General features: G+C 38.8%; 1 protein-coding gene across 6 annotated transcripts in view; it reads left to right on the forward strand.

The window, feature by feature from the left end:
* Positions 1 to 14,736, forward strand: part of lama2 (laminin, alpha 2) — a 206,565-nt gene that overhangs the window by 145,597 nt on the left and 46,232 nt on the right. For 4 of the 6 annotated variants that reach the window (XM_084954250.1, XM_084954246.1, XM_084954248.1 and 1 more), the window contains 6 exons: positions 2,642 to 2,766; positions 2,937 to 3,023; positions 3,658 to 3,851; positions 6,742 to 6,884; positions 8,388 to 8,486; positions 10,429 to 10,540. In XM_084954250.1, coding sequence (XP_084810376.1) covers positions 2,642 to 2,766; positions 2,937 to 3,023; positions 3,658 to 3,851; positions 6,742 to 6,884; positions 8,388 to 8,486; positions 10,429 to 10,540 — 760 coding nt within the window. The remainder of the gene's footprint in view (positions 1 to 2,641; positions 2,767 to 2,936; positions 3,024 to 3,657; positions 3,852 to 6,741; positions 6,885 to 8,387; positions 8,487 to 10,428; positions 10,541 to 14,736) is intronic. The other 2 variants (XM_084954249.1, XM_084954251.1) reach the window with 1 other exon arrangement.

Consider the following 14,736-nt stretch of genomic DNA (forward strand, 5'->3'; position numbering starts at 1 on the left):
ATAGAGGGTATTTTGTTGTGTGTTCTAAGTGCCTACAGTCTGCACATATTGTATAGATTTACTCTATATAAAAAACATGGCATATTTTTGTCATGAGATGTACCAGAATACAAGAAGGAATAGACACTGTGTCCGTGTGTGTGCATGTGTGGGTGTATGAGACTTTTATAACAAGCATAGCTAAAAATAAACTACAAAATAAACAGAAACATCTGTGGATATGAAAATATTTTAGATATACTTAGATCTCTGTGTGTTGTTGTACCCATGAGGCAATCTGAACAACAGCAAGAGTGAAATCCTGCGAGGAAAATTAGTATTTCCGATGCTCTTGAAGAAGGAAGCTTATTAAAGTCTGTGACGCGTGAGAGCGCACCTGTCGGCTAACAGCTACTGTAGCTGGTCGCTCTTGGTCTCACAGCACCTCATCATGCAGGAATGGGACTGAGACCAAAAACCGTGCATTATTATGTGTGACCAACTATATTTCTTTTCAGAAATGGTCTGTCTTAGATAAAAGTTCACCAGTGCAAAAGCTTGTACTGGCTCAGCAACTGTAGGTGGTGAAAAGAAGCGAGTAATGATTTCCCACAGAGATTCAGAGCAATCAACACTCACTGTACACTTCTATTAGTTACAACCTGCTAGTACTGGGCGAGACCTCTTTTCCCTTCAGAACGCTCTTAATTCTTTGACTCAGACATTCAATATTTTTCTGAGATTTTAATCCTTACTGCAACATCACCTTGCAGTTGCTGCAGATTTGTCAGCTACACATCCATGATACAAATCTCCCATTCCACCCCATCCCAGATCTTAATCTACTGGACTGAGATATGGTGACTGTGGAGGTCTTGTGAGTACAGTGACCTCATTTGTGACATGGCATGTTATCAGAACATAGCAGACCAACACACCAAAACCATCAGTCAGAACTGCTGACATGAAGCAGGGTGGATCCATGCTTTCGTGTTGTTTATGCCAAATTCTGACCCTAACGTCTAAATGTCACATTAGTGTGGCACCCAATGTGTTTCTGTATTTCCTGAACCCTTTTACTTTAAGTCTCAATGCGTTGTGCCTTCAGAGATGCTCTTCTGCAAACCTTTGATTGAATGAGTGGTGATTTGTGATTTGTTGCTTCCTATCACCTTGAAGCAGCTTGGCCACTGTCCTCTGACATCAACAAGGCATTTTCACCCAGACAACTGCTGATCACTGGATATTTTCTGTTTTCAGACAGGTGTAAGCCCCAGGAGTTTCTAAAATACTCGGACCATCAAAGCGCATCAAAACCAGCAACCATCGTAATTTCAAAGTTACTTAATTCTTCTTTCTTCCCCATTCTGAAGCTCAGTTTAGGCTTACCAGGTCATTTTGACCGTGTCTACGTACCTAGTTGCATTGAGTTGATGCTATGTGATTGGCTGATTAAATCTTAGCATTTATGCCCAGTTGAACAGGCATACCTGACAAAGTTGCTGGTGAGTGTATACGTATGTTAAGATAGTAAGTTTCTCAATTAATAATTAATTCATCCATCCATTCTCTTCCGATTACCCTTTTCAGGGTTGCGGGTGGGGGGTGGGCATGTCCTAGCTGTTTTAGGGCCCTAAGATAGCTGGAATAGGCTCCAGCCAGCTCCAGGATAATTATCCTTAGGCTGGGATAATTTACTGATAAATAAAAGGGACTGTGTTCATCTTCCCCTCTAGGAAAAAGCAAATCAAAGAGACGGCCGGCTCTTGACATTGAAGAGATTTAAAGTGAAATGACCCATCTGTCAACATGTTGTCAAACATTTCACAGAGAGTCTCTAAAGTGTCCACCTCAAAGCTAAGCACAAAAGTGTTCGAAAAGGCTGTTGTTAGCACCAAAAACTGAAGTGACAGCAGGGAGGTATGCTACTATTATTTCTACTTCTCTGGTATTGATGAAACTCGAACAGCGGTGCCAGGATAATTATCTCACTCACCAAAAAACAAGCCTCTTCAGTGTTGTTTTGTCAGTAATGAAGGAGGTAATGACAGGTGACCCAGTCTGTCATCGTTTCAATTATTCATTGTCAACTTGAAAAACATGGGAGACTGTACACAGCTTAAGAGATATACAGATTTCTTCTTTATTCAAGCATCTGAAACACAGTAGATTTTTTTAAAGTCTACATGCACTTGAATAGATTCCCATTAGCCCACAAATGCCTGTAAGTGATTCCAAAAAATGTTTTATCGTCTTGCTCAAGCAAATTTGGTGTCTTGCTTTTTGTCGTGCCAGGGGTGATTTCCAAAAATAATGTCCAAATGGGAGTGTAGGTTAATTTTTGTTAATTTAATTAGAAAATCTGTTGATTTTAGAGATGAAAAGCTTTCTGGAGAGGCAACATGAGTTTTCTTCTTTTTTGTGTGTGAGTGTGTGTCACCATCTTAAAGTTGCCTTCATTATGCTCAGTGTGACATTTTGTATTTATTTCCCATCCCAGCACACACCAGGATTTTCTGGGTGGTGGATGATGGATATTTTTGCACCCACATATTGGAGTAGGTTAGAGTCATGGGGGAGTTGGAGAATGACTAAAGGTAAATAGAGTGCCTTCGCATACATGCATAGTATTATTTTTATGTGTGCGCATTTGTGTTGGTAGAACTGTCAAGACAACACAGAGGGTGATCGGTGTGAACGCTGTGCACCGGGATTCTACGGCATGGTCCGAGGTTCTCCTGATGACTGTAAACCCTGCGCCTGCCCCCTTACCAACCCACAGAATAAGTAAAATTTCTTGCAACCTATGATTACAAATTTTAAACAATATTAATCTATCAGTTTATGCACATTTTATCTTTTCTGTCCTCTCTCCTCTGTAATATAAATAGACTGTATGCTCCAAATGTTTTACCATTTTGTTGTAATGTCTGTGAAAAATCTCTTTTCATATCCAGTTTCAGTCCCACCTGTGTAGCAGAGGGGTTTGATGACTACCGCTGCACCGCCTGTCCTGAAGGATATGAGGGCAAACACTGTGAGAGGTCAGACACATACAGAGAAATTAACAAGCATAGAAGTTTGGAAATCATCGGCTTTTAATGTGGACTGCATGGATATTTAAATGCAAAGACCAATACAGGGAATACGAGTTGATGTAAAGTGGAATCCAAAAGTCTTAGTCGACCAGTGATAGTTTTAAGAGAGACATTATATGGAAAGAAGGTAGTGGCAGTTGCCCCATGCCCATCCCCAAAGAGCCAATCTTCAACTTCATACCAGCCAAACCTGGAAATGCTTTGCCAGTTGTTTGCACTCATGTGTGCACTCATTTGAGATCTGCCTGTTTATTTAGATAAAGCTATGGCCTGATAGAACTATATAAATGTGCTGTCAAGATGCACAGTTAATTTTATTTTTAAGACAATTTTTTCATGATAATTACAATGAGCAAAATTTGAATATTTAGAATATCTTCGTATGTGCTATGCCTAAATTCTGCTGTAATGACATGCACTTGAGGTTTACATGAAAACATCTCAGACCTTGGGATCCCACTGTGAGTATTTTGCTGGTGAAATAATTTGTGATATCTCTTTACAGTGTAGGGTGAACATATGCTAAAATTTGGTTAGATTTGAATACTCTCTCTCTCTCTATGTGATCCCCCCTGTTTAGGTGTGCCACTGGTTACCATGGTAACCCAAGGATACCAGGTGGCCACTGTGAGGAGTGTAAGTGTTCCTTGTGGGGTGCGTTGCCCGGACCATGTGACCCTGTCACGGGCCAATGCCGTTGCAGGGTTGGGGCATCTGGGATGACGTGTGACCAGTGCATGGATAGGCATGTGTGTGGACCATCTGGGATCATCTGTAAGACTAACGCACAGCTTTTGGTTACTCGTTCTTTTGTTTTCTTCATCATTTCATTTTTTTTCCTTCATCTTTTACTGTGTTTTTGTTCAGAGTGGTCTAATGTAAAACATGAAAAAATGAAGAAATAATGTGGCTGGAATTTTTATGCACTTACCTTTAAATTGAAGTTGAGAGATTTTATTATAAAGATTAGTCTGCAGTGAAAGTTACCACCAGTGGTGGAAGTAACCCAGCGTAGCAGCATGGGGTGTCATGCTTCATGAACCCCACAGACTTGCTCTCTGTCTCTTTCTTCTCTGTTCTTCTGTTCCCTTCCCTCTGGTGGCTCACGTCCCTTCATTGTCACCTGATGTTGTGATTTTTACTTTATTTTGGCAATGAAATGCAAATGAACAGTCAGAGCTCCTTTCTCCAGTTGCCATGGGAGACAGGAGATCGTGGCAGAAGTCAGATTCAAGTCATTTAGAAAATAATTTCAATGTCATTTGGAGCTAATTTAAACTTAATATGACCATAATGGCAGGGCCAATTTGGTGCCATTAGCATGTCTAGAAGGAAGTCTATGTGTGCAAGTGAGAGCACAGAAGAAAGGGTAGTAAGACAGAGGCTGATGTGAAATTGCTGCTGTCAGGTCAGTGAGGAAATTGCTTGCTCAGGTCTTTGTGTTCAGACACAAAGCGTGTGTTCATAAATTGGCAGTGCGTGTGCCGCAATGCTTCCTGACACCAAACCGCTCGCCTCTACGTCCAGGCTATAATCCCAAGTCCTGATGGTTTACAGAGAATGGAGTGATCACACTGCTGTTCACTTGTTGAAGAGTGATTGCACTCTGCATTCCTTCTGTTATCTGGCCTTTCTCCCATTCTGTCCAATGCCACTGAGCACTTTTGGAGTCAGAAGTAGTGGAAATGCATGCAGCTCCTAAATTTGCTGTATAATGCTGTTTGCTAAGAATTGCCCCTTTATGTCAATAGATTTTGTAATGGGTACATTAGTAAACGCACCCAAAGAAGAAGAAATTAAGGAAGAAAATTGAGAATAAACTATACAGTATCATGGTGTATGGTTATAACTAAAGACTATATCTGCTTAATAATGGAAAAGAAACTTGCTGGGCATTTTATATAAACTTTAAAACCAAGATCCACATCACTACATGACATTCAAAGCCTGACCAACAGAATCACTAGTGTTTGATCTTAACAGGTGGATAGCATTATAGCTATGTAATAATTCAGGATATAGCTTATTTCTAAATTAGATTAAACTGAATTACAATGTGACTGCAATGGGCTTCCCTATTAAATTAAATAATTCAATTAATTTTCCCATTGTCAAAAATTGACAAATATTTTAAGTGTTGTAACTTTAATTTAGACAAACTGACTTTGGACTTATCAGTCTGATGCAAAATAATTGGGAACACAATATATTGATCACTGAGTATTCAGAAGATGGAAACCGTTGGTGGGTGGAACATTTTGACCATCACTGTCCTGTTTTTATGGATCCAGACATCACATGAGGGAAACTGAGGGATATACAGATTCATTTTGGTTTTAGTCCCACCCTGAAATAATACTTTTCAAACTTAAAAATACTTGACTGTAAAGTCATTAGAAAATTGCTTATTTTGGCCATAAATTTGGTGATTAGTATAACTTTCATGTTATAATCAAACTTCAATGTCCATCTTTTTTCTTCTGTCTGTGTATATAAAGTTTTTGGGTTTTTTTAAAGACACAGGTGGGGACATTTGCGCTGTTGTTTCTGTGAACTTGCTTAGTGCCACACCTTTAAATTCAGTGGTGTTTTGAAACCTACAAAACCTACCTACTAAATAAACTGCATTACATTTGTAACCCTTACAACTCTTATAATCTCATATAATTTACTATATCAATAGAAGTTTACTATAATTATCACACTTCAATAGAAAACATTTACACTATAATATTACACTTGCTTGGTGTAAATATATATATCATTTCAATGGCACGTTGGAAATGTTTGCAGTGATAAAACAACTGCCGTTGTATAGTGACTCACACATGTACAATAATATTGTGTGTCATTATTAAAATCCACTATCAGCAAACTCGAACATACTGCTTACAAGCTCCATCTATGTAGTACAAAATGTTTTCCCTCAGTGCTGAAGTTAGTGAATGCAATCCTTCATCAGTGAGCTTCTTGAATATCTTTGATTTGACAAGCAGCTATTTACTCCCACATACACAATGTAGTCTGCATACAGTACACTGTGTGCGCATATATGTGTGGGTTTGTGTGTATGCATTAAACTGCATGAACGCATGGGTTTATTTGTGTTTTGCTGTTTTGTCAGAGATTGATAGAGTAGAAACTGTTTTTATTTTATTTTATTTTTCTTTGATTTCCCTTGTCAGAAATTTTAATTTGTGTAATAAATCAGCCTCAGGCTGCAGAAGGCAAAGAAATTCATACACACGCGATATAGGAGAATGTGTGTGTGTCTTAGTGAATTCCCTGGTGTGCGCCGTTCATATTTGTGTGTGTGTGTGTGTGTCTGTTTGTGTGTTTTTAGCCTGCAGTGTGTACTTGTAGTAGGCACTTTTGCCCCTGCGCGCTGAATTTCATGCATCACCAGCCCTGTCTTTCTGATGCCAGAGCCACTTAAACAGAAAAACACAAGCAGTCACCAACAGTCCCTTATTGATGTGTTTCTGAGCTCGCCCATATAAACACACATTCACTTGTAAAAATGCACTCAAAACTCAAACTTTCTCGAAAAGTTAACATGTCAGCTCACACACAGACACAAACCCATAATGACTGTTTGTGGTTTTAGCTGCCCTCATGACTCACTGCCTTACATCTAACTGTGTGTCTTTATTTGTTTCTCCAGCCTGCGATGATGAGTGCTCTGGTTTGTTGATCAGCGATATGGACCGCCTGTTACGCATCATCAATGAGGTCACTTTGACGACACCCCTTCCACCACCTTATAAGGTGTTGTACCGATTTGAGAACATGACAGAGGAGCTCAAGGTAAGAAAAAAAATGTGTGAGAGTAGTTGGAATTTACTTTTATTTAACCCATGTCATAACTACAAGTGGTTTCATTACTTTGACTTACTTTGACCACCTATATGTGGCGTCCCTCAATTCGATGCCTTCAAATTTCCTCCATTTGAATTCTGGAAAAACTGAGATTCTTGTGTTAGGACATGAAATTTTCTCCAGTGAGGTCGGTCATTACACCAGCCCCCCTGCCAACAATATCAAATATTCTACTGAGAACCTTTGCATCGTTTTTTGTTTTGTTTTGTTTTGTGAGGCTCTAAGATCCAAATCTTGTTTCTTTCATCTAAGGAACATTTTAATCGGTGCCTTGCCTTACACCCAGTAATTTGAGACTTTTAATACTCCCTTTAAATTCCGCCCGACTTGATTATTGTAACTCACTTTGCTTCGCTGTCCTCCTTAGCCTGTTATTCCTTTTGTTATGATGCATTTCTCTTTTTACTCTTTTACAATTTTTATTAGAACAGTAGATGCTGGTATCTAATGTTACCAATGGTTGTGACCATTGGTTGCATACTACTTTTTATGAGGCGTTACTTGAATGCTCTATGTAGGGCATACTGATACTCATTGTGCATTTTAACACTACTACAACATGGTAAACTTATCTAATGAATCTACTGATTAACATGTGCATGACATGTTATGATACTTCGACTGCTTCTGTTTGTGATCCATTCAAATGCTGCCTTCTTTTTCTAGTGAAACTTTTTTTTTTGGCCTCACTATGATGTGTCAGTCTCTAGTGGGCTCATTACTTCCCCCTGAGGTCTAAAGACCACTGGTACAATTATCAAGTCACAGTGAGTCCTACACACACCACAGGGAAATCTGTACTTTTGTGTTTCAGCCCTGTGATAGACTGGTGCCATGTCCAGGGCGTACCCCACTTTTTTACACTTTTTAAACTAATAGGCGCCATAAATAGCCTCCTAAGTTGGACAAGCAGTATAGAAGGATGCAAAGATGGCTGGATGAATGAATGGAAATGTTTTCTGCTTTGAAGGTTTTACAAAAGAAAATATGTACTATAACTACTATTTGGTTTATTGTAAAAAAATAAACCAAGTAGAAAGCATTTTAAAGTGCTGTGTAATCAAATATATGGTCGTACATTGAGACACTCACTTTAGCTCACTTAAGATGTTCTGTAGGTAAAGGATTATCCTGCATTAACACTCCTTAGTGAGTTTTTCACATTTTTCCAAGCGCTTAATTACAATTCCATAAAGTTGCCACATTTATATTGCTAATACACACTGCACTTTGAGACAATTTAAATATGTTTATCAGATGTGTTTACAATTGAATTATTTATGTCTTCCTTGCCTTTTGCACGCACTTGTTTATTCTTTTCTTTTTAGCTCTACGGCACAAAGCCAGACAGTTCAAAAGCCTAGCCCAGGGCCAAAATGTGTCAGACATTTCTCTCCATAATTCCTTCATCTCTCTGTTTCTCTCTTGCAGCACATGTTGTCGCCTCAGAAAGCTCCAGAGAGATTACTGCAACTGGCTGACTCCAACCTGGGATCGCTGGTTACAGAGATGGACCAGCTACACAGCAGGGTAAAAACCTTTGAGTTTTTCTTTTGACTCAAATTTTGTCTCCATCGTTGTCTGCCTTCGTCCTGTCTTTATCCTTGTTTCACTCTTTCTTTGTGTGCAGCCGGAGAGCAAATACACATTGTGACAGGCACTGAGATCATAGTTTAAAGCAACAGATGTGCGCATTGTGTGTAACAGTTTTTGCTGTCTGGGATGTCAAAATATAGATATATAGTACTGAGACACTGGGAATTAAGTGCTGCCATCCACTGAAACATGCAATCATAAATACAGATAAAGGATAAAGGATGTAAGGTAAAAATCGAGTTTGTACAATCCTAAAAGTCTTCTCTTACGCAAGCTTTCTTGAACTTTCTTTCAGGAATAGTTCTCCAGGCTTCTTCAATGAGATTCAAAGCTCTTCTTTGGACGTCGATTGCCTTTTGTTCCATTCTTTGTTGAGATAATCTAGATTTTAAATGCTAACATATACCAGTATTATTGAGGGTCAAAGAAGCATATTTTGAGCATTTTACTAATTTTTAAAGCAGATTTTTACACAGCTTTTAAATCCTATATTTTTACATGCATGTTTCTTTTTAGTGGTGTTTCCCATACTATGCAAAAATAATGAAGATGAAGTGCAGAATAACTTGTGCCAGTTGGTCAAAAATGCCTTAAAGGGCATTTTAAGCACTTTATCATGGCAGTTTCACTTTAATGGTTTGTTTTTCAAAGCAAACCTGATGTCATGAATAGCTTTCCCACCCTCTGGAGCTCTGTGTTGCTTCTTTTGGCCAGTTATATCGCTCAGCTGGGCGCGGATGAGTAGCTAAGTGGTTGGATATTAATAAAATAAAGTGGTTGTCACACATGAACTCCAGAGAGTTCCAAAGTTTTCACATCTCACATGGAATATACAGCTGGAAACACTCTGTTTCAGACAGTTTGGTTTACTCGAGGGTTTTGCAGGACGGAGGACACCTGACACCTACTTATGTTCTCCCTGAGCCTGCGTAGGTTTTCTTCAGTACTCCAGCTTCCTCCCACTTTCCAAAGATAGATTAATTGGTGATTCTAAACTTGGTGTGAATGCGGGGTAGATACAGGTCTTAAGCGCACAGATTAAAGTGCTCTTTGAATGTGTGTGAAAGCCCATAGAGTGATATATAAATCCAGTCTAGTTTATTCCATCTATTATTCTGTGATGCCACAGAATAAAAGTTCAGGGCTGCGCTACCTGTTTGAGAATCAGTCCATGCATAAAAGTAATTAAGATGAAAAGTTAACACTCTAAAGTTTTATATACCACATAAATAATGAAGTATTCTACAAACTCTTTGTCTAATACGCGCTCATTTTTTACCATTTTGAGAGTCAAAGTTGTCTGTAAGAGTAGTTTACCAACACAGAAGGAAAAAAACACTTTTTGAGTGGAGGGGACCTAAAAATACCAAATGGAGAAAAATAACACTCACATTCGTGCTGTCAAGCTGCAGCCTTTTAGGGGCTGAGGCCTTGACATTTATTGACAGCAATACTATCCCCCACACCCCATCGCACATACACACATACTCTCACACAAACCACCTAAAATGATATAGCATGGTCTTGTCAAATCACAACAGTAATTACCTACACTTTCTTTCTGTCAGTGTGTGCGTGTACATGTACATTGAGTGTAAATGGAACTGTTTTCATGTCTGTCAAAAATTCATCCGTCTCTTGTTTTCCTGGTCCTTTGTGAACATGTTAATGTCTGATATTTTGTTTTCATTTCATGTCAGTAATTCATTTATCCTTATATTTGTTTGCACAGTATTATCAATAGTGCTTATGTATTGCTTTCATCGCCCTTTACGTTGAAGATCTCATCCTTCTTTTTTCCGCTCCATAGAAGTCGATACGTTCACTTATTCAGCAGTTGTTCATTATTTTATAACGTATATGTCTTTGTGTATAGGCCACTAAGGTGTCTGCTGATGGAGAGCAGGTTGAGGATGATGCTGACAGGATTCATAAACGAGCCGAGGACCTGGAGCAGTTCATCAGGGACACACTGCTCGGAGCTAAAGGTAGCAGAAATGAGAAGCACCTCTCCCCTATTAGCTTCCTCTATATCCTGCCAACTGGGATTTCAGGATTTATCTGTCTATTGTCTCACTAGTTTCATCTGTCATTAGAGCACATTTCATTAAATTAGAGAATATTACACGTAACAGATCCCAATGGGAAATTTGGGTTATTATATTTCAGGAGAGTGGGACAGAAGAGTATGAAAACGTAATGAAATGAATAATTATCATGACAGAACACATTAAAAACTCCATTTAAATAAAGATGCAGCATCTTCAGAATGACACTGAAGTTGAATTGCACATAAAATAATTACTGTGATAAGAGCAGTGTCATTACAACCAAGACTCATTTCAGCATTTACTCGGAGTAAACAGCTTGTATTCGTTCTATTCGATCATTATTCTTTGAAAGTGTGACATTTTCAAAGTGAGACAAACAAAACATCTTAGTACCCCCTTGTAAGATCACTAATGGAAAACGTAGCTCAAACACAGTCGCTGATGGGCCAGCTGCCAGTGCTCTGTGCCAGCTGCCGGAGTAAAGTGTTGCCTGACCAATAAAGACAGATCCAGCAGGCTGCAGCATCGCTAACCACGGTGATAAAGAGAGCACCTACCAAGATAATTGGGTGCAACAACTCAGTTGGCTTTGTTCGTTTTGTAGGTAGTTGGCAAGCAACTCTTCCATTACCTTGAAGAGTAGCATCATATGGCAAAAGAGGCTTCTAAAGCACAATCTAGCTCATGTGCACATGAACTACAGTGCTACACAAAAATCTTGAGCCAGCCTTTCTTTTACTAGGAAAATGGGAAATATGTGCAGTGATTTATTGAAATGTGACCACATAATTATAGTGAAATAAACTGTACAAGGTAAAAACAGTTTGTACCATTCTAACAAGCTTAATGCACTACAAAATCGATATTTGGTATGAGCACCTTTATTCTTCAGCACAGCCTGAACTCTCTTAGCCAGGTTAGAATTGCTTTTAGTCCTCAGGAATAGTTCTCCAGGCTTCTTGAAGGACATTCAAAGCTCTTCTTTGTTTAAAAAATGCTGAGGTCCGGGGTCGTTATAGGCCATGTCAATGACTGATGGTGGTGCATTGTGTATGCTTTTATTGCCCTAGCAGTGTGCTTGGGATCATGGTTATGCTGAAAAATGAAGCAGTTTTAAATCAGACGCTTTTTCCAAATGGAATTGCCCAATGGATCAAAATCTGATGGCATTGTTCTGTGTTCATAATTGTTCATAATACCCAGTTTTGACAAGTTAACCAACACCACTGTTTGCAATGTAGCCCCAAACAATGATAGATGCTCCACTATGTTTTATAGATGGCTGTAGGCACTCACTGTTGTACCTGCTTCCTGACTCCATGTATACATCTCTTTATACATTTTGACAATGCCTTGTTGCAATGTCTGCTTCTTGTGCAATAATGCACACCTCTTACTTAAAAATTGCTTCTTCCACTGAGATGGTTTCTGATGAGGCTTTATTGAACAGTACATGGATAAACTGAGGGGCCAGATGAATCTCTTACATGCTGTTAATCTGCTGTAGGTAGTTCTTTAGGTCTGCCACTTCTTCTTTGGATTATCTCTTGTTTGCTTGGCATATCTCGGACTGCCAAGCAAGCAACATATTGGCATTGCCTAACGATACAATTCCAAACTAGTTGTTTTTTACACTTGAATGATTCATAGTTCAGTATTTAGGGCCTTAACATACAAAAAAGGAAGAAAAAACATTCTTCTGAAAATTGTCTGCTACAAGGAAAGGACTGAAAATAAGTGAAAAGCAGCCAATATCCAAATAGACATTTTTTAAGACCTTTAGAAAGCCTGGAAAACTGTTGATCAGGAACACTTTAAGAAGTTACTCTTCCTCCCGAGAAGAACGGATCAACATCTTTGCACAATACTGTACTTATCTGTGTGGGTTCTCAGTCATCCAGGTCATGGTAATCTAGAAGCTTGGGGGGAAAAGTACTGTACTTGTTCAATCACAAATGGTAGCTTGAGCAGCATTGCTCATGAATACACAGATTCATGCTTCAATTATTTTTTTTTTAAAGATTTGTTTCCACATTGGCTTTTTTCAAAATATATTTTTTCATGGTAAATGTTCAGCTCCTGTTCACCAGCTCGTTGCTGTGGTGCTAAGTATGTACTGCAGAGTGGCGTTTAAAGGAAAAAAAACAATAAATAATAAAACAATAAAGCATTTTTGCTGTGTCTTGATAAGAGGCAAGAGAGCGGTGAATCAGAACGGTAATGTTGCATTTCAGAAAATTAGAACAACAAGCTTGTAGCTCGGAAGGAAATCTTTGTAGGTTTAAGAATTCAAACAACCCTGCTGCTTTGATTCACTGTTAATAGAATAATATTGGCTTACAGCACCTTTAAATTAATTTTCAGTTAATTAGAACCAAAATATTTTCACAACTTAAAGGTATTTCTACACTATTATTTGTTTGTTTGAGTTCTTCATGTGGTGTCTTTGTTTAACCACAAATCATATATTATCCATGTAGCCACAGATTTAGGGATACGTATTGTCCAAAAGCGGGATGCTGGTGTAAAAGATTCTCTCAGAACTTTGCAGTTTTTTCCAGATGGTTTCCTCCAGCAGTGACAACTTCAGGCAGATTGCTTCTTTCTTTGGCTCTCTCTTACGCACACATGCGCCCGCACACACACACACGCACACACAAATATATACTCTGCATATGTAACTAGCAGGTCACTCAATTCAGCTCCAGTGTCCTTTCTTTTTTCTTTTTTTTTTGCTGGTGCAGCTGCTGCATCTCCTCCTTCAGCTCTGTCAACAGTGGCTTCGTGACCAGCTTGTGATTAGTTTTCTCCTTTGACTCAACACAAAATAAACACAACAGATGATAACTCAAGTATAAAAGAGGTTTCACTGCTTTGTTTAGGGATTCCAAGCCATTAGCAGTCTTCCGTGTGGGAGTGGACGAGAATTGAGCGTGTAGCATTTGAGCTTTTGTTTAGCCAAAAGTGCTTTTTTGCTCGACACTTTGGTTGTACTAGAACCCTTCATGCTCTTCTTTACCTACTATTACAGCTGACACCACATTTAGTCCCTGTTGTTTCAATATTAGCCTTAAAGCGGACTACTACACTTTTTCTCTGGTAGTGTGTTGCAATGGTGGAATCTAAATAAAATGGACAAAGTTTCGAATAATGAAGTTAGTTTATGTGAAAGTTATCCCTATAAAGACTTTGAACTATCCTAAATGAACAGTTTCGAACAATCGTTTGTACTCTTGGTTGTGTATGTCACTGAGATTATATCCCTGATGTGGTTATCCCTGGCACATGGCTCTGGCTGTGGGAAAATCAGCCTATTTGTAAAGCCTCTGTTTACAAGGGACAGCCAGCAGTGAACTGGCTATTTGGGCACTAGGTTAAACAGTTTGTTGCAGACAGCAGGTGGACTCAGGTCCAGTGTAGGATGAACTGTGAAGAAAGAAAAGCTACTCCCCTTTTTTCACATTTAACAAAGTAAACATCAGTGACACAATTCAATGCAGTGTGCCATCACCAAGATATTTTTTTAACCAAGTGCATCTTTGGCATTAGAAAAAGCTGCCGATTTCAAACAGTCTCCACTGACTTGTTTTTGAACTCTCATTTTTAGATAAACTTTGCTGTCACAAAACAGTTTTTTTCCCCCTATTCTGAGTATTTTTTTATTACTTGTATTCATGCTGGCTGGAAAAAGGTGTTTTAGTATGGACAAAAGACACAACCCTTTAACAGAAAAACTAAAAACACTGCAGCTCCATGGCAACCACCTAAACTTTATCTGCTGATAAAAGCTCCATAGCGAGCGAATAAGTGGATCTTGAGTGCAGGTTGGTTTGTCACCTGTTTCCACAGTCGCTCCCTGTTGTCTAATGTGTTGTTCTCTGTATTTTCCCTTTCAATAACTGCTCCGGTTAGACAGTCAAAGCTTAAAAAAAAAATAATATTCTTGTTGGTGAAAATAGTTATATATGTGCATGTGTGGCTCTAGTTTTAGTCACTTTATCCTGAGCAACTCTAATTGAATTGTACTTAGGCTTAGCACAAATAAATCTATTTATAAGTGGCTCTTCCTCCCCTTTGCTGATATTAGGTGGGAACAACAAACAAATGTGCTCTTTCTAAAACTGTGTAGTCAA

This window comes from Perissodus microlepis, chromosome 15 (assembly GCF_051167445.1).
Source record: "Perissodus microlepis isolate ML-2025 ecotype Zambia chromosome 15, ASM5116744v1, whole genome shotgun sequence".
In the NCBI taxonomy this organism is placed as follows: domain Eukaryota; kingdom Metazoa; phylum Chordata; class Actinopteri; order Cichliformes; family Cichlidae; genus Perissodus; species Perissodus microlepis.